This window comes from Cervus canadensis, chromosome 11 (genome assembly GCF_019320065.1).
Source record: "Cervus canadensis isolate Bull #8, Minnesota chromosome 11, ASM1932006v1, whole genome shotgun sequence".
NCBI lineage: Eukaryota > Metazoa > Chordata > Mammalia > Artiodactyla > Cervidae > Cervus > Cervus canadensis.
The window spans coordinates 58,931,714-58,951,496 of NC_057396.1; the positions used below are offsets into that span (position 1 = coordinate 58,931,714).

At 46.0% G+C, this 19,783-nt stretch overlaps 1 protein-coding gene across 2 annotated transcripts in view; it reads left to right on the top strand.

Annotated features, from left to right (window-relative positions):
• The window catches only part of KIAA1549L (KIAA1549 like), a 303,755-nt gene that overhangs the window by 258,853 nt on the left and 25,119 nt on the right, over positions 1-19,783 (top strand). For both annotated transcript variants that reach the window (XM_043481941.1, XM_043481942.1), the window contains exon 17: positions 17,895-18,245. In XM_043481941.1, the coding sequence (XP_043337876.1) occupies positions 17,895-18,245 (351 nt within the window). The remainder of the gene's footprint in view (positions 1-17,894; positions 18,246-19,783) is intronic.

The window sequence follows — 19,783 nt, forward strand, 5'->3', positions numbered from 1 at the left end:
GCCCTGTATTTCTGATCTCTCTAAGATGGCAGGTCCCACAAGAACTCTTGCATGGTGAACTCACACAAGCAAAAGGTGGACCTGCAGATAAAGTAGAGAAAGAAGAGTCATGGTTTTAAACAATGCATGCATTCATTTTCTGAATCTTGATTTTCCAAAAGTGCCAAAGCGCTCCTGGAAAAGAACCCAGTAGCTCAGCAGTGAACAGGTCATTCAGTTGGAAGCATGTCAGGTGTCCTACTGGGCCTGGGCATCTTAAAGCCAGGCCAACATTTCCAAGTCTTTTCTGCTAGATGAGGGAACGCCAGGACCCACTCCTTAACGTGGTAGAAACAAAAGCGCTAGGCGATTGATTTAAGTGTGAATTTTTCAAAGGTTGCCTGCGTTAGAGTCCCAAAGGAAATGCCTGCATGTAAAAATAAAGGAATAAATGAGCAAGCCAACGAACACACTCATCACGGCCAAACCTCAGCCCTGGGACTGATGGCCGCCAGGATTGTTGCAGAACTTTTTCCACGGAGCAGGAGGAGTAAGAGCATGAAGAAGAGACTTAGCTACAAGGGGGTTGGGAACCCCTGTGTTTTGCAGCAATGATTCTCAACCACTTTGCCACCCTAACAGCTAAGACGTGCTGTACACTCCTGGCAGTTACTGGGACTCACTTGAGTAGTAATTTTCTAGGAGGAGGCATCCCTTTTAGAAGAAGGCAGGATTTTAAAAAGATGTCCAAAACTGATCAGCCCTAATGAGGCCAGACTGTATCTTTAGACTAACTTGGACATGAATTGAAATGAATTCCTCCCAGTACATAAGTGGGTAGAAAAGATAACTTCAGCCTAATATTTCAAAACAAAAGTAACTATTTCAAGGATTTCCCTTGTGGTTCAGTGGTTAAGAATCCGCCTTGCAATGCAGGGGACATGGGTTCAATCCCTGATCAGGGACCTAAGATCCCATGTGTTGCAGAGCAACTAAGCCGCTGCCACAGCTGGAGAATCCATGCACTGCAATGAAAAGATCCTGCATGCTGCAACTAAGGACCTGACACCGTTGTTTCGATGGCTTCCATTTGCAAGGGATGAAATGTGATCTAGAAGGCCCCTGATTGCCCGAGACAGCTTACAGGGAGTCTGGAGCCTTCTCAGTAAACCTGTAAATCCTGTTGTTAATGGGAGGCTCTCCTGCTCTTAGAACTGTGGCATGAGAGTCAGAGACCGAGGCAAAGCACAAGGATGCCCTGGTACCACACCATGTGCCCGGTGAAGGGTATAACCAACTTCTGGTCTCGTTGGGGAGCGAATGGTTGGATTGGGGGATTTTGCCGTTTACCAGAAGCCCCCTGCTGTTGCCCTCTGAACCACGTGCTCCGTGTCGGCCCTGCCCCCACCCCCATCACCTCCTAAGCATCCCACCTAGAACTGGCTTACATAGGTCTCCCATCTCAGCCTTGCATTTCTTTCTCTTGCCTCTGCAGACTAGTTTAAGCTGTTAATAACCCTGGCTTGATATGTTATCTCATGTTAATGAATAGGACATTGTGTTTTAACAGAGCCCTTTAATCCCAGGGAAATATCTGATGATGGGAAATCAGGCTCCCTGGTTGAGGCTAAGGCAGAGGGAGGTGTTTGGTGGTGAAGGGAGCCTTCCAGTGTCATCTAGACCTCTCCAGGCTGGTGGCTGCCCACAAAGAGACTTGTTAACCTACGGAGATGGAGGCCTGTTGGCATGTGGGGAACAGGAGGTGGTTTCTTGTTTGCAGGTTTGGGGGTCGGCAGGTCAGGTTTCAGGATGGCCTATGAAAGGTCGGGGCATGCCCCCGGGAAAGTGCTGCAAGGCAAATTCCGGAGGCTGGCTAAACTTCCAGGGGCTGGCCCCCTGCAGCCTTGTCCAATCAGGTACCAACATAAAGCCCTCGGACAGTGACCACCACTGTAGCCCGCGCTTTCTTCCTTATATGAAAAGACCTGGCCTGGATGCCTGCCCGGACTATAAAACCCCTCCCCACCCCTCATACTTTGCAGACTCCCTTTGTCTCCTCACTCACCAGCCCCCGGGAGTTCTGCCCGAGAGAGACGCTTAATAAAAGGCCTTTACCACCGGTCCTTAGAGGCGGCTTTTTTCCTCCCGCGGCGTTTTTCCTAACAGCCTAGTGACACTGCTCAGAGCCAGGCCTCCCCTGCTGGACTTCCTTCCCACGCAGGTGGGTTCCCAATGGGCAAGGGGCAACTTTCCTTGCTTAGTGAGCACTCAGGTGACATCTGCCCGCCGGTTCTCTCTGGTCTCCTGTGCTCTGGATGCTGCCTGCTTCTGCTCTTGGTACCACTTACCCATCCTGCCTCTCCTGGGCTCTGAGACCTCTTAGCCTCTTGACCAGTGTATGCATGTGTGCTAAGTCATGTCTGACTCTTTGTGACCCTATGGACTGTAGCTTGCGAGGCTTCTCTTTCTATGGGATTCTCTAGACAAGAATACTGGAGTGGGCTGCCGTGTCCTCCTCCAGAGGATCTTCCCAAACCAGAGATCGAACCCGCGTCTCTTACATCTCCTGCATTGGCAGCAGCTTAGTGCAAGTCAGTGCCCCCACACTCTTGGTGTGGATACCTTGAGGGAAGGGAAGGAAGCAGGATTGGACAGAGTTAAAGGTCGGGATGTGGTATAGGAACTACAAGACCTCCCCACAGGGAGCGCTGTAACTCACGCAACCCTAAAGAGTTGTGTCAAGTTTTCAAGAAGCATCTGGGTTCTTGGCCTCTAGTACTGACCAGTCCTTGTGTGTCCTTGGGTGAGGCATTTCACTTTAGCCAAGGACAGTTCCTAGTGAGAGAGCCGGCACTGCCTGTTCCCTCTAATGCTGGGGGAGAGCAAGGGTAATACCCAGGTGACAGCCAAGGGCTGGAGACCTGCCCATCAGCTCGGGAAGAAACGCTTGAGTCTGGAGCAGCACAGCACCATCCCCCCCATGCTGGTTCCTCTGAACTCTGGTCCTTGGCCCACGGGGAGCCCTTGAATCCCTGTAGGATCCGGAAGCCAGAGGACAAATGAGAACCCCACCTCGGGACTTGCTACCCCTTCATTTCTTCCAGCAAACATTTCTCAAGTGCACTGGATCCATTGCATCATATGTGCGTTTAACATCTGCCAGTTCCACGATATAATCTCTGAAAGACAAAGGGAAAAAAATATAAATATTGCAAAAAAAAGTTAACTTTTGCCTATATTCTATTCATGTTGTGCATTATAGGTGACCTATTTCTTATTTCTATAAGATTGTACACACAGGCCATGCATGTATATTATGTGGATGACGATGAATTTTCAAAGGTTTAACTACATGATTTTTACCTTCTCTGCTGGTATTAGCGTCTGAGCCTCACTTGTGATTCCACTGCTCTACCTGTGTGAGGCTTTATGGAGAAGAGAAAGTTGGATTAACCAGTGCTTGCCCCAAGGTGCTTTTGGAGGCTTGTGGAGGGGACACGTAGAGATATATGCAACATGTTGGGGTAGTGATGTTGAAGCTGAAACTCCAATACTTTGGCCACCTGATGCGAAGAGCTGACTCATTTGAAAAGACCCTGATGCTGGGCAAGATTGAGGGCAGGAGGAGAAGGGGATGACAGAGGATGAGATGGTTGGATGGCATCACCCACTCGATGGACATGGGTTTGGGTGGACTCCGGGAGTTGGTGATAGACAGGGAGGCCTGGTGTGCTGCAGTTCATGGGGTCGCAAAGAGTCGGACATGACTGAGCGACTGAACTGAACTGGGGTAGTGAACTTGGATGGGAACAGGAAGTCTTCCTGAAGGTTTGTTCCTGTCTGTCCTACTCACAGCTGCCAGAGGAATCTTTCTAAAACACATGCCCCTGTTTAAAATCCTTCAGTAGCTCCTCAGGGGGGCTTCCCTGGTAGCTCAGCTGGTATAGAATCCACCTGCAATGCAGGAGACTCCGGTTTGATTCCTGGGTTCAGAAGATCCCCTGGAGAAGGGATAGGCTCCCCACTCCAGCATTCTTGGGCTTCCTTGGTGGCTCAGATGGTAAAAAAATTTGCCGGCAATGCAGGAGCCCTGGGTTCGACCCCTGAGTTGTGAAGATCCCTTGGAGGAAGGCATGGAAGCCCACTTCAGTTTTCTTGCCTGGAGAATCCCCATGGACAGAGGAGTCTGGTGGGCTACAGCCCATGGGGTTGCAATGAGTTGGACATGACTGAGCGACTAAGCGCAGCACAGCACAGCTCCTCAGGGCTTGGGAACAAGACTCAAACCCTATGGGGAGGGAGGAAGGTGGGAGGGGGGTTCAGGATGGGGAACACATGTGCACCCATGGCTGATTCATGTCAATGTATGGCAAAACCCACCACAATATGGTAAAGTAACTAGCCTCCAATTAAAAAAATAAAAAAGACGCAAACCCTAAGCTTCCGGCTCAGGGCTCGGATGCTCCGGCTGGCCCCACCATGCCCTTCTGGCTAATGCTCACCGCTCCTTAAGCTATCTGTTGGCTCCAGCCTTCCCCGCCCTCCCCAGACTTGCCCTATGGTTTCACATCTCCACATCTTTGCATGTGCTTCTTTCTCTGCTCAGAACATCCATTCCCTCTGGCTTAAGTTGCTCAACCTTGGCACTGTTGATCTGGGGGCTGGATAATTCTTTGTATGGAGGGAGGGCTGTCCTGTGCATTGTAAGATGGTCAGCAGCATCTCTGGCCTCTACCCACCAGCTGCCAATAGCCCTTCTCACTTGTGACAGCCCAGAATGCCTCCAGACACTGCCAAGTGTCCCCCTGAGGCAAGCTTGTTCCCAGTTAAGAACTGCCTTTTCTTGGGACTTCCCTGGCTGTCTAGTGGTTAAGACCTCGGCTTCTAATGCAGGGGGTGTGGGTTCCATCCCTCCTCAGGGAGCTAGGATCTCACATAAACCTAAGACAGAAGCAATATTGTAACAAGTTCAAAAAAGACTTTAAAAATGGTCCTGCTGCTGCTGCTAAGTCACTTCAGTCATGTCCCATTCTGTGCGACCCCATGGACTGCAACCCACCAGGCTCCCCGATCCCTGGGATTCTCCAGGCAGGAACACTGGAGTGGATTGCCATTTCACTCCAGTGAAAGTGAAGTCGCTCAGTTGTGTCCGACTCTTAGCAACCCCATGGACTGCAGCCCACCAGGCTTTTCCGTCCATGGGATTTTCCAGGCAAGAGCACTGGAGTGGGGTGCCATTGCCTTCTCCATAAAAATGGGACACATCAAGAAAAACAAAAAAAGTCTTAAAAAAAAACAAAAAACCCTGCCTATACAGGCAGTGCTTTCAGAACTCCTTGAGAATCTTTTCCTCGACCCCACATCTGGGGTCTGACTTAGTACCTGGGACTCACTCCATCAGATTCCTTACTCCTGTTCCTCCCAGGTGCGTTTACTTGTATTACTCCCCCACCCCCACCCTCCTCAAGGACAGAAATCATGTTTTATTCATCCTGGAAGCCTCAGCACTCAGAGTCAGAACCAGTGCCTATCAGATGCAGTGTCTCTATTTGTTGAGCAAATGAACAAACAAGTGTCAACCAGAAGTGACTCTGGAGCTGAGACTTGAAAATATGGGGTAGATTTAGCTCATAGCCGTATAAACAGTTGATTTGACTGGCTTATCAACACTGTAGACAAATACAAGTTACTGTTTGAAGTTCAGTCTAAGTGGTGGTTATAGGATGCTTTGGCTAAAATAACAGAAAGCCCAACCCAAATCAGACTGTACTCATGAAGGGCATGTACTGGGTGGAGTAAATCCAGGCCTGGTCTGACTGGTGCTTCTGTTCCTTTTCTCTGCGTTATACAGTGCTGCCCCGTCATATGTTGGCTTCAAACACAGGTTGGTTCTCTCCACTGGAAATGGCTGCTGCAGCCTCGAGCCTCCTGTCTACATACTGTATTGGCCAACCCAAGAGAGAATCTCTCTTTCCCAGCCATGAATTGAAAGTTTATGGGTTTTTTACTCTAACTGAGCCACAGTAGGTCCAATGCCCACTCTACCCCTGTATCACTGGGGTGGGGGGAAGAAGGGGTCCACTGATTGATTTAACCCACGCAGATGTCACCAGCAGAGCTGGGACAGGCTTAGTTCCCCACCCCCACCCCAGAGACCCTGCCTGAGACCCAGGGAGAGGAGTGGATGGATGCTGAGGCCACCCCAGTACTTGCTCCTTGAGCAATATTGACTGTTGGGCCTTTTAAGGAGTAAAACCAGGAGAATCCTCCATGTCACTTGTCCCTCCAGTCTCTGCTGTGTGACAAACACACCTTTGGTTGACCACCCATAAAGGGAAAGATCGGCAAGGCAATGGGCCCATGACTACAACTTTTTCCCATGGGCTTGGGGAGGCCTGACTACTGTTGAAGTTTGTATCTTGGAGGCAGATAGAATGACCAAGAGGGATTTTGTGAATCTCTCTGGCTTTTTCAAGAGGCAGGAGGGGGAAAAGCAGATCTGAGTTGGCAGTGGGAAGAGTCCGTTTTGTTACAGAATAGTGTTGGCTCTCCAGATTAAGCCGTGTTGCCTACAGGGTCAACTAATCTAAGAAGATAAGAAAAAGCAGGTAGAGACTCACCTTAAGCGCAAAAGCAAAACAGCTTCCCATGTCAGAAAGCCATTCTTGTGTGTTTACTTTCAGGTTGGTCCCTTTTTAGTAGGTATTTGTCACTAACGCGTGATTCTGGCTCACGTATTGTTCTCAGCGTTCACAGGCAGTACTGTGTAATGGTTATGCTCACGGCCTCTGGAGCTAGGCTTGGCTCATGGTCCAGCTTGAACACTGGCAGTGTGAAGCTAGGCTAATTACTTCATTACCTGCTGTAGTTTCTCGAACTGGAAAATGGGCATACCTGCCTTATAGAGCTGTTGTGAGGGGTTAAGGGGCTTCCCAAGTGGCACTAGTGGTAAAGAACCCACCTGCCAATGCAGGAGACATAAGAGATGTGGGTTCAATCCTTGGGTCAGGAAGATCTCCTAGAGGAGGGCATGGTAGCCCACTCCAGTATTCTTGCCTGGAGCATCCCCATGGATAGAGGAGACTGGCAGCTACAGTTCATGGGACGCAAAGAGTTGGACACAACTGAAGCAACTTAGTACGCACGCACATGAGGATGAAATGCATTATGCTCATAAAACACATAGAAGATGCACAGTGAATATTAGCTGTTTCTAATATTCCATGAAGGAGAGAAGAATACTCTTTTTTCTGTTTCTTTTCCATTCTAACACTTTAGATACTTTAAGCCTGCTGTGAATTTTCTCACACACTGTGATACTATGATTTATAATAAGAAATATATCATCTGGGGACTTCCCTGGTGGTCCAGTGTGATTAAGAGTCCATGCTCCCAATGCAGGGAACCTGGAGTTCCATCCCTGGTCAGGGAACTAGATTCCACATACCACAGCTGAAACTTGGCACAGCTAAAATAAAAAGAAAGAAAGAAAGATGTTATTTGGTCTTAGTCCCTGCTGCTGGTCAGAGCTAGCTCCAAAACCCCTTGGGATTTCCTGAGTGATGGGAGCATTAAATGTTCTTCATATTAAAGAGGTGACCTGGAAAGCACCTAAGGATGGCGACTGGTTGCCTGTGAAGCCCAATTTGTGATTTCCAACCTCATGCCCACTGCCAGGGAGGGGAGATGAACTGGAGATTGAGTTCCATGGCCAATGGCCAGTGATTTAATCAGTCATGCCTAAGCAAAGGAGCCTCCATAAAAACCTAAAAGAAGTGGGTTCAGAGAACTTCTAGCTTGGTGAACAGGTGGCGATTCTGGGAGACTGGCACCCTCAGACAGTATGGAAACTCCCTGCCCTTCCCCCCTATTGCCTTATGCATCTCTTCCATCTGGTTGTTCCTGATTTATGTCTTTTAGTGATGGGCCAGCAATCTAGTAAGTAAAATGTTTCTCTGAGCTTTCTGAGCTACTCCAGGAAGTTAATTGAACCTAAAGAGGAGGTTGCTGGAACCTCTGATCTCTGTCTATCTCAATGGTCAGAAACACAAGCACCTGGCCTTGGGACTGGCATCTGAGGTGGCGGGGTGGTGGGGATGGAGGGCAGTCTGGTGGGACTGAGCTCTTAACCTGTGGAATCTGATGCTTTCTCTGGGTAGTGTCTGAACTGAGTTGAACTGTAGGATACCCAGCTGGTGTCAAGAATTGGGTGTGTGGGGAAAAAAACTCACACATTGGTGATCAGAATTGTACTCACTAAAGAGAGGATTGGATTCCTCAAAGGGCGCCTTTCAGCAGCACAATGGGGCTGGACAAGGGCTTTGTAAGGGGTACCTGAGACCCTTCCCCTTTGCCCTGAAGACACAGAGGTCACACTTTTGAAGATGACCTCTAAGATCACACTTTGCCAAAAATCACAGGGTAGCCAGTGGTTATAACTTGGTAAATGTGACTTGCTCAATGATTGAATTTCCAGTGCTCTATGGAGGGCAGCCAGTCATGGGGGAGAAAGACAAGAGGGTGGAGCAGGTTCCATACTACCTTTTTAACCATTACTTCAGTCAAAATAAATAGCACTTTCATCACTTCCAGAAAGTTGACTCATTTCTCCTTTCAGCCAGTCTTTACCACCCCCAAAATGAGAACCACTTTTCTGATGTCTACTATTATAGTTTTACCTGTTCTTGAACTTCATGTAAATGGAATTATTCAGTATGTACTTTTTGGTGTTGTGATTTCTCTTGCTTAAAATTTATCAATGTTTTTGCTCATATCAGTTCAGTTCAGTCGTTCAGTCATGTCCGACTCTTTGTGACCCCATGAACCGCAGCATACCAGGCCTCCCTGTCCATCACCAACTCCCAGAGTTTACCCAAACTCATGGCCATTGAGTTGGTGATGCCATCCATCCATCTCATCCTCTGTTGTCCCCTTCTCTTCCTGCCCTCAATCTTTCCCAGCATCTGGGTCTTTTCAAATGAGTCAGCTCTCCGCATCAGGTGGCCCAAGTATTGGAGTTTCAGCTTCAACATCTGTCCTTCCAATGAACACCCAGGACTGATCTCTTTTAGGAAGGACTGGTTGGATGTCCTTGCAGTCCAAGGGACTCTCAAGAGTCTTCTCCAGCACCACAATTCAAAAGCATCATTTCTTTTGCACTCAGCTTTCTTTATAGTCCAACTCTCACATCCATACATGACCACTGGAAAAACCATAGCCTTGATTAGACGGACCTTTGTTGGCAAAGTAATGTCTCTGCTTTTTAACATGCTGTCTAGGTTGGTCATAACTTTACTTCCAAGGAGTAAGCCTTTTAATTTCATGGCTGCAGTCACCATCTTCAGTGAATTTTGAGCCCCAAAAATAAAGTCAGCCATGTTTCACTGTCCCCATCTATTTGCATGAAGTGATGGGCAGATGCCATGATCTAGTTTCTGAATGTTGAGCCTTTAAGCCAACTTTTTCACCTCTTCTTTCACTTTCATCAAGAGGCTTTTAGTTCCACTTTTCTGCCATAAGGTGGTGTCATCTGCATATCTGAGGTTTGATATTTCTCCGCAGCATCCAGCTTTCAGTGCCAGCGTGTCTCATGATGTAATAAGCATATAACAATATACAGCCTTGATGTACTCCTTTTCCTATTTGGAACCAGTCTGTTGTTCCCTGTCCAGTTCTAACTGTTGCTTCCTGACCTGCATACAGGTTTCTCAAGAGGCAGGTCAGGTGGTCTGGTATTCAGTAGTTTACTTTTTGTTGTTACTGAGTACTATTCCATTATATGAACATACCACTATTTATATATCCATCATCCTATTGTTGGACATTCGAGTTGTTTCCAGTTTGGAGCTACTAGAGAAAAATTGCTGTAAACATTTTCACATATATGTTTTGTGAACATATGTGCTGTAGTCTAAATGTGTGTGTTCCCCTAAAATTCAAACTGTGAGAGTCTAATCCCCAATGTGTTCATATTAGGAGCTTGGGGGCGGTGATCAGGATTAAGTATGGAATCCATGAATGGGATTAGGGCCCCTATAAAAGAGATTCCCCCAGAGCAACCTTGCCCCTTCCTCTATGTGAGGATACAGTTAGGAATGTGCTTCCTAGAAGAGGACCTTCACCCAACCACACTGCCCGCCTTGGACTTCCAGCCTCCAGGACTGTGAGAAATCGATTTGTACTGTTTATAAGCCACCCAGCTGTGTGATTTTATCCTAGCAGCTTGAACAGACTAAGACAATATGTTTTTATTTATCTTGGATAAATATAGTAGGACTGGAATTTCTGGGTCCTAGTGTAGGTGTATGTTTAACTTTTTAAAACTACAAACAGGTTTACAAACTATGTGTGCTGTTTACTCTCCTACCAGCACTGTGAGTTCTAATTCTACTCCTCAACCTCACCAACAGTTGTGATTAATCTTTTTAATTTTAGCCATTCCAGTGAATGTGATATGATATAATTTCCCTAATTACTCATGATATTGAGCACCTTTCTATGCATTTATTAGACATCTGTGTACTTTCTTTTATTAAGGTGTCAATTTAAACCTTTTGCCCAATTTTTAAATTAGGTTGTTTGTCATTTTGTTATTTATTTATAGGAAATACTTATATATTCTGGATACAAATGCTAGTATTTCTCCTGGCTGGTGGCTTGTCTTTTCATTACTTGTCTGATTAAAAAACAGCAAAACTGTTTTTTTAATTTTGATGAAGTCTTACAGCTACACAATGTGTTCCAAGACTAAGCAATATGATGGAATGTTTTCCAGAAAGAAGATAACTGGGGCTCCTAGCAGGGCTATAGTTTCCTTCAAGTTTGTTCCTGTGGTGTTTCAAAGAGAAGCTGAAGTCACGCAAATAGCCACTGTGTGGGCCTTCCTAGATGTGTGGTATGGGTGTGTTCTTTTAACAGTGGAAGATTGCATATGCTTGCTGTATCCAGTGGGCACCATAAAACTCAATCCAAGGGGCCTGCGTGTCCAGGGGTGGAAAAGAAATGGCCTTAATTTCTTCTAAATATCTGTGGCCTTTGCTGCTGAGGATACATAGGTTACCAACCTAGAAGCCCTGGGGCTTTAATCATAGAAATTGATGAGTCCAGAGGAGGAACTTAAGCAAGGGAGTGAAAATCAGAAACAGGTGCCCTTGCTTGCTCCCAAGGTTGGGGGTGGGGGGCAGGGAGGTGAGCTGGTTCCTTTAGCGGGGTGAGGGGGAGGGCGGATCTGGTGGGTTGGGCAGGAGGCATAGCTTGGGTGGTCCGCCCACCCCCTTGGTGGTGCCTGAGTGAAGGGATCATGTGCCTGCTCTGCTTTTGCGCCTGGCACTTCACAAGTGGCAGTTGGTTTGTTGCCTTTTTGTATCTTATTGTTCATCATTTGGCCCAACAGCACATGTATGCAGTTATTTTTAGTCCCTTATATTTAGTTTCTTTGTGTTTTGTTGCTGGAGGAGATGTTTGTCCAGGTGCAGACACTACAGCAAAAAGTCCTGGGTCTCAGCCTATCTCACTTATATACCATAAGTATCCAAAATCTTAAATATGGAACTGTATGTTTTCTCTAAGTCAGTAATTCTACTTCCAGGAATTTTACATAAGGCTAAATGCATGGTTATATTCAGAATTTTAACCACAATATACAGATTTCACTCTTGTTGGGAAACTACATAAAATAGTGGATAGTTACATATTGGTTGAAAAAACTCCATATAGCAAAATGCAGTGAAATCTTTTAAAGTTACTCTCTTTAAGTACCATATTTTTATTGACAGAGATATTTATTTGCAATGTTGTATAAAAAGATTTCAAAATATATATACTTCTATTTTATATATACATAAATCCATTTATATTCATATATATAGGAGGATTTTTATTAAATGGGAGATTTAATTTATATACATTTACAAAATACATGTGTGTCATTATACTGTTTGCAAAATCATGTCCCAGATGGCTTAGTCTGAGAGTGTATCTAAGTCAAAAGAATTATATCAACAAAAGTAAATTTTAAATTCTTCTATGAAAGAAAGTGAAAAGTGTTAGTCGCTTAGTTGTGTCTGACTCTTTGCAACCCCATATACTGGAGCCTGCCAGGCTCCACTGTCCATGAAACTTTCCAGGCAAGAATACTGGAGTGGGTAGCCATTCCCTTCTCCAGGGGATCTTCCTGACCCAGGGACTCGAGTCTCCTGCATTGCAAGCAGATTCTCTACCGCGTGAGTCACCAGGAAAGCCCTACTTCTGCTTCTGTACCTGAAGGCTATCCTATCATGTCCAGTAATACTTTTTCAATATCCTTAATTCCTTTCCCATTTGAATGCTACATAGCTGCTTTTGCATCTCTACCCAAAATCCCACTAAGACAATCCTGCAGCCCTCTCCCCTTCTGCCTCAGTGCCCTCCCGTACTTTCTATTCTCCGTCACCGAAGCCAGAGAATCTTGTGGCAAGTGGTGGGCTCTCCTTGGAAGAAGAGGGGAGAAACTGAGATGGTCCAAGCCAGGATTCTTTGGTAGTTGACTGGAGTGGGGTGATGGGTGGGGTGGGTGAGCAACTGGGAGGGTGTTGGTAATACGCCAGCATTCATAATCTTCATTCTATTTCATATGCATAGAAAACAGCAGGAAGGACATGCACGGAGGTCACAGTGTTAACATTTTGTTATTTCTGGTGATAAGATTAGAGTGGATTTTAATTTCCTTCCTTTTACTTATCTGTGTTTTCTAATTTTCTACCATGAACGGACATTCCCTGATTAAATTCTTAGAATTTTTTTAAAGTATATCTTGATTGATTTATAAAAATCATTTGGAAAAAAAAAAGTTCCCCAGTGCTTCTCAGAATTACAATGTTGGAAAAGTAAGTATGGTAAACCCTAAGTTAAGGAGGTTTAAAAATATATTCTCTGTCCCAGATACGCCACTGACATTTGTACCCAAGTCAACCATCAGCCAACACTGAGATCTGTCTTTGTATCTGTCACCCCTTTCTGTCAAATAAAAGCAAAAGGTATTTTCAAAAATGTGCAAGCTAGGGAGAAGGACTTGGAGCAAGTTAAACCAGTTGACACATATGTCTTACCTGGAAAATGGGGACAACCACATGGTCCTCGAGGATTGGTGAGGGACCACAAATGGAAAACCTAGCATGGGACCAGCACATCTCAGGTCCTCAAGGAACTCTGAGCACCTGCTCTGTTCAGTTCTTTTGCTTAAGAGGCAATTACTGGTTTCAGCTTTGGGCTAAGTTCTGAATTGGGGGCTGCGGATATAGCAGTAAGACACTGACCCAGCCCTAATGAAGCCCCCAGTTTGTGGGAGGAGACAGATAATATGAAAGTGTCTGCTTATGTGCCAGACAGTCTTCTAAACACTTGATATTTGCATATTGATGCTTTACATCCTTATAGTAATCGATGAGGTGTGTGCGTGTGCTAAGTCGCTTCAGTCATGTATAACTCTGTGTGACCCTATGTCCTGTAACCCACAAGGCTTCTCTGTCCATGGGATTCTCCAGGCAAGAATACTAGAGTAGGTTGCCGTGCTCTCCCTCCAGGGGATCTTCCCAGCCCAGAGATTGAGCCTATATCTCTTATGTCTCCTGCACTGGCAGGCGGGTTCTTTACCACTAGCGCCACCTGGGAAGCCCAATCTGATGAGGTAGATTATCTCAAGTATTACTTTGTAGTCTGTCTTCCTGGTCACAGATGTCTGTCCCTCTGTAAGAGCCCACATCTGTGATAACAGTATTGGATCTGTTTGTATATGTGATGGGTAAGAGCTTGGGTGCTGGAATCAGACTTTCTGGGTTCAAAATGCAGCTCCACCAATTATGGGCAAGATATTTGATCTGTCAATGTCTCAGTAATGTTTTCAACTGTAAAATAAGGATAGCTATAGTTGTTGCCTCGTAGATTATTGTAAGATTTATATAAAGCACTTAGAACAGTGTCTGGCACACAAGCTGTCAGTAAACATTAGCTGTTATTATTATTATTGTTGTGCCACTTGTCTCCTTTTGTAGACTGGGAGCTCCTTGAGGACTATGACACTATCTTATTAATTATATGTGCAACTCCCAACCCAAGGCTGATCATGGGGTTGAAATTAATGATTATTTGTTAAGTAAAAGAAAAAAGTTATCACTACTCATATATTTTGAGGTAGGGAGGGAGGTGATACAGAGGGAGGAGGGATTGCCCTTATGAGTGGATGTCAGATTCTCCCAAGAACCATGATTGTAGGAGAAATGTGGATTCTATTAGAGCAGACAGAGTCCAAGAAATCAACCTAAATCAGAGTCAATGTAAGAACCAGAAGGGACATCCCAGACCATGGTCAGTGCTCCCATTTTTCAGGTGAGGAGCCTGAGGTGTAGGGAGTTCATGTACCTTATCTGTGGTCCTGCAGTGTTGGAGGAAATTTGTTGGGGAACATGGCCCTTTATCTTAACTTCAAATTCTATTAATACTCCGTGGTTAATTAAACAAATTTTTTAAATTTTGGTTCAGTTTCACAAAGCTTTATTGAATGCCAAGTGCCTTGTTCTCAGCTCACGAGAGATGAGTAAAATGGGCTCAGAGAGCATTCAGACTTGCTTGAGATTAAATAAGCAAATCAAATGTGAAAATGGGAAATCCCACAAAATAATAAGAGCTTGTTCCCATTCTATAGACATCAGGAGACTAAACAACCAAGTGAGAACAGTGGGAATACAGGACTTCTTTAGCGCAAACCTGTTGAAGTCATACTTGGGTTATGACTCTGGTCCCTCCAGTTAAAGGGACCCGCCCCCCACAAGATGACAACTCGAGCGGGGTGAGCAGAGGTTGATTTCCATTGGGGTGTTATGGGGTAGATGCCATGGAATTCTACAGAATGTATCTTCACCTCCTTGGCAAAGATAATGTCTTCCCCAAGCCTTGCTCAGAGAACTCCCTCCCCGATTCAGTACAGCCCCACCCCAGGGATCCTCGGAAAACAGGAGAATTGGAAGTTGTTGCTAAGAAGCTTGTTTTGGCCCTGCTGAAGGCACAACTATAAATTCACATAATAAGAGACCCACCAGTATGACTGGAAATGCACAGCACAGCTGACGGGAGGGGAGATTCATAGCCTGCCTCCTGGGAGCAGGGTAGCCCTAGGCATCCATTATTTATCAGGGAGACTGGAGATGTCCAGGGGAAGGGCAGTGTGTGGGTGGCAACCAGTACTGACAGGGAGCTGTGAGAGGCAGTGGGGTGCAGCACGATGTGCCTGGGACTGGAGCTGGGAGAGCAAGACTCTGCCACTGCCCGCTCTGGTGGACATCTGGCCAGTCAGTTAACTGCTATGGCCTCCAGCTCTTCAGCCTTAAAATAGGGCTTGAGTGTAACGGTCTCCTCAAGTCCCTCAGGCTCTGGAGTTCCATTCAGAATGTTCTAAGTGTTGCATGAAAATGTTCAGAAGTTGCTTTCAGACTTCCTTCAGTCTGTGTAACAGGCTCTAGGTATATACAAAAAATGAAAAGTTAACAATGACCAAAACAAAGAGGTTGTTGTCATTAGCCTAGAAAGTATCCCCGGGGTCTTCAGAGAGCATATTTCCCTGAGGGTGATCTCAAACCTTTCCCTAAAGACCCCCCAGGCATAAGAGCCCTGGTGCATCTCCAGCCCAGGATCTGGGGGCATACACCCAGGCATGAAATGTCTTTGAGTTCTTGTTTGTTATCACAGAGGTAATTTTGCACTCTACTCCATAAATCTATCCTTGCTTGTGTTGATATAAAAATAGTATTCTGAATTATTCACTGTCTATGAATGTGTTGATAAATCTAGGCTTGCAAGTTGGCAGAGAATCTTGTCTTTTGATCTTGAACTATACAAGCCCTAATTTTGTGTGATAAGGTTACAGGAGATAACTAATTTCTTTTTCATGCTTCCTGTATTTTTTTTATTTCTTCTCTAATGCGCATGTATTAATACTAAAGAAAAGTAAATAAATTTTAAAACATGAAAAACAATGTAGTTCTGACCTTCCACATCTAGATTTTAAGGACGGAAGTGCTCCCCTTAATGAATGAGTTCCCTGATGACACTTTCTTAATGTGCACATTCTTCTCGTGCTCAGTCACTCTGTCGTGTCTGACTCTTTGCGACTCCATTGACTGCAGCCTGCCAGGCTCTTCTGTCCATGGGATTCTCCAGGCAAGAATACTGGAGGGGGTTGCCATGCCCTCCTCCAGGATCTTCAAGACCCAGGGATAGAACCCACGTCTCTTAGGTCTCATGCGTTGGCAGGCGGGTTCTTCACCACCTGGAAGTGCCACTGGGAAGTCCATCTGAGTGCTCTGTTTGTGATAAATAACATGTGGTTGAATGAATGAAAGAATAATGACAATGATGGTGATGATGAAAGCTACCATTATTGTGTTTTTACCATGTGCTACTGTTCTAAACTCTACCTCAGTCATCTTATTCAATCTTTATAAAACCCTTTGAGGCAGGTCGTCTTATCCTCATTTTACAGACGAGGAAACCAAAACATCAAAAAGTTAAGTAACTGTCTCAGTTGAAACATCTTTCCTGTGCTGTCTTTTATCTTCTTGGCTTGCCTTTTAGAGCTGGTCATTGCAGCAGCATTTGCCCTGCATGCAGCAACTTGGTGGTGTTGTCTTGGCAGCTCCTCATCTCTTGGTTTTGCCCTGAGGCTTCTCTGCCCTGTTCCACTTGCTTATCTGTATTTTCTAATTTTCCTAAGGTGACAGTTGTGTCATGATGGAGAGCAGGGTGGCAAACTAATCTATGCTAGTTTATTGACACAGAACTCAGGTTCTTTTAGCAGATAGTAGTAGCCATGGGCATAGTTGAAGTGGATGTGGATTAACTAGTCTCCACAGTCCCACCTTCATCATATCATAAAAGCAAATCTCAGAGCAAAACCTGCCCCACATGCAGACTTATTAAGTAAGCATTCATGGGCCAGCAAACATAAGACAGGGCAGGCAGCCTGCTCTGGAAGCTGATCAAGTCCCAGCTCTCTGCGCATTTGGGTACTGCAACTGCTCCCGGAGTGGAAGGTTCACTGGAAGAAGGCAGGCGAACATTCTCGAGCGGTGGGTCTCAAACTTGAGCAACCATCCAAATCTCCTGGAGGGCTTGTTAAGGCACTGATTGCTGGGCCCTGACCCTAGAGCTTCTAACTCAGGGGGCTCCACACTCTGAGATCTGATTTTGTTCTTCTCTCTGATAAATGGCATCAGGCGACCAGCCATTCACTCAATCCCTGGGCACAGGACCATTTAGAGAGTTAGTCTGTGGTCTAGAACACCAACCCTTGGCTTAGACTACAGGGTGTTCTGGATTCCTTTACCTGAAAGGCATAACGGTAAAGAATGTTGATGAAAGATTTTAGAGCAGCGGTCCTCACCTTTTTTGGTACCAGGGACATATTTTGTGGAAGACAATTTTTCCACGAACTGGGGCTGGGGTTGGGGTGGGGGTGGTTTCAGGAGGATGATTCAAACACATTATATTTATTGTGCACTTTATTTCTATTATAATCAGCTCCACCTCAGATCATCAGGCATTAGATCCAGGAGGTTGGGGGCCCCTGATTTAAAGGATACTGTTAATGTCATCAGTGAGAAGCCATTTCTCATCCTCATTATGCTAATTAGCAAAGCCCGGTGCATTCCTTACACTCCAATAACTGAGGTTCATTTCACATAGATAGTTGGAGCATGGCCTGATACAATACTAGCTGAATAGCCCTGTAGTGTGAATTCCTAGAGAGGGCACCTAGGGTATAACATAAAGTAGCACAAATGCCTAATATCACTTGTCCAAATGGAACATTTTAGAGTAAGTTACAGACAACATTAACGGAAGGCAAGTCCATTAACAAATCCCTGGGCGTTTGTTTGGCCCCACAGACAGAGCCTGAGATCATAGAGGAAACCAACATCGACAGAGTGAATGAGCCGCGGGGCTTCGGCCGGTCGAGGCAGGCGAAAGGCCACTCGGAGACCTCCACCCTGAGCTCGCAGCCCTCCATCGACGAGGTCCGGCAGCAGATGCACATGCTGCTAGAGGAGGCCTTCAGCCTGGCGTCGGCGGGCCACGCGGGCCAGGGCCGGCACCCGGAGGCCTATGGCTCCGCCCAGCACCTGCCCTACTCCGAGGTGGTGACCAGCGCTCCGGGGACCATGACGCGGCCCAGGGCTGGGGTGCAGTGGGTGCCGACCTACCGCCCAGAAATGTACCAGTACAGTCTGCCCCGGCCGGTAAGTCAGACATCTCTCCCATCTGCCTGTCATCATCAGATCTGCCTGTCTGGGGTGTGCCCACAGGGGTCTCAGGGTAGGGACTTTTGTGATGAGCCACCTTGGGATTTGGAGATGACCTTTGCTGGGCTCTCATCCCATCCTCATCTCTGATCCAAGCCGAAGCCTTTCAGTCCTATGGGCATAGGCGCACAGGAAGCCCTGATGTCCAGCTGAAATGCGTTTTTGAATGAATTTCCTTTTCTACCCCTCCTGTGAAGGCCAGACATCATTCTTTGTGCACTGGTGGTTTTCTACAACCCCAAGGGCAAGGACCTCATTTGAATGTCAAAATGCAGGGCAAGGCCCCATGTCAGGGGACCATGGAGCCTGTGGTTCTGAGCAGAGGCTCTGGAGGCGGGTGGTTTGACTTTGAATTCCTGCCCTAGCATTCAGCGGCTTTGTGACTTGGGGATGTTACTTAGAATTTCTACAGGTGAAATGAACAGATAAGAAAAATAACCAACTTCCTAAGGTGGTTGTAAAGATTAACATGAGGTACTAGACGGATGCCAGACACGCAGTAAATGCCATAAAGGTTTGTCATGATCATCTCATTAACTAGTAACTGTACTTCAGTATCTGAGAAAGTACCCAGTGACTAAAGGCTTCCATGATTTAAGCAACCATTTTAATTAGTTTGCATTTAATTAGTTCATCACCATAGCATCTACAGATAATCTTTTTAAAGAGACATAGTTTTATAAGCCACAGGCCATAATAGACAATGCTTTTTGTGATGTATAGATTCTGCCCTTGTAATATTTCATGCCCTATCTCCAAGTTACTCATTAACAGAGCATTATAAATTGTCATTGTGATATGTAATTATCTAATGAAAGGTCAAGGCTATGGTTTTTCCAGTGGTCATGTATGGATGTGAGAGTTGGACTGTGAAGAAAGCTGAGTGCCGAAAAATTGATGCTTTTGAACTGTGGTGTTGGAGAAGACTCTTGAGAGTCCCTTGGACTGCAAGGACATCCAACCAGTCCATCCTAAAGGAGATCAGTCCTGGGTGTTCATTGGAGGGACTGATGCTGAGGCTGAAACTCCAGTACTTTGGCCACCTCATGCGAAGAGTTGACTCATTGGAAAAAACCCTGATGCTGGGAGGGATTGGGGGCAGGAGGAGAAGGGGACGACAGAGGATGAGATGGCTGGATGGCATCACCGACTTGATGGGCATGAGTTTGAGTAAACTTCGGGAGTTGGTGATGGACAGGGAGGCCTGGTGTGCTGCGATTCATACAGTCACAAAGAGTCGGACACGACTGAGTGACTAAACTGAACTGAACTGAATAAAAGCTAGAGAAGGCATGTTGTCGACAAAGGTCCATATAGTCAAAGCTATGGTTTTTCCAGTAGTCATGTGTGGATGTGGGTTGGACCATAAAGAAGGCTGAGCACCAAAGAATTGGTGCTTTCAAACTGTGGTGTTGGAGAAGACTCTTGAGAGTCCCTTGGACTGTAAGGAGATCAAACCAGTCAATCCTAAAGGA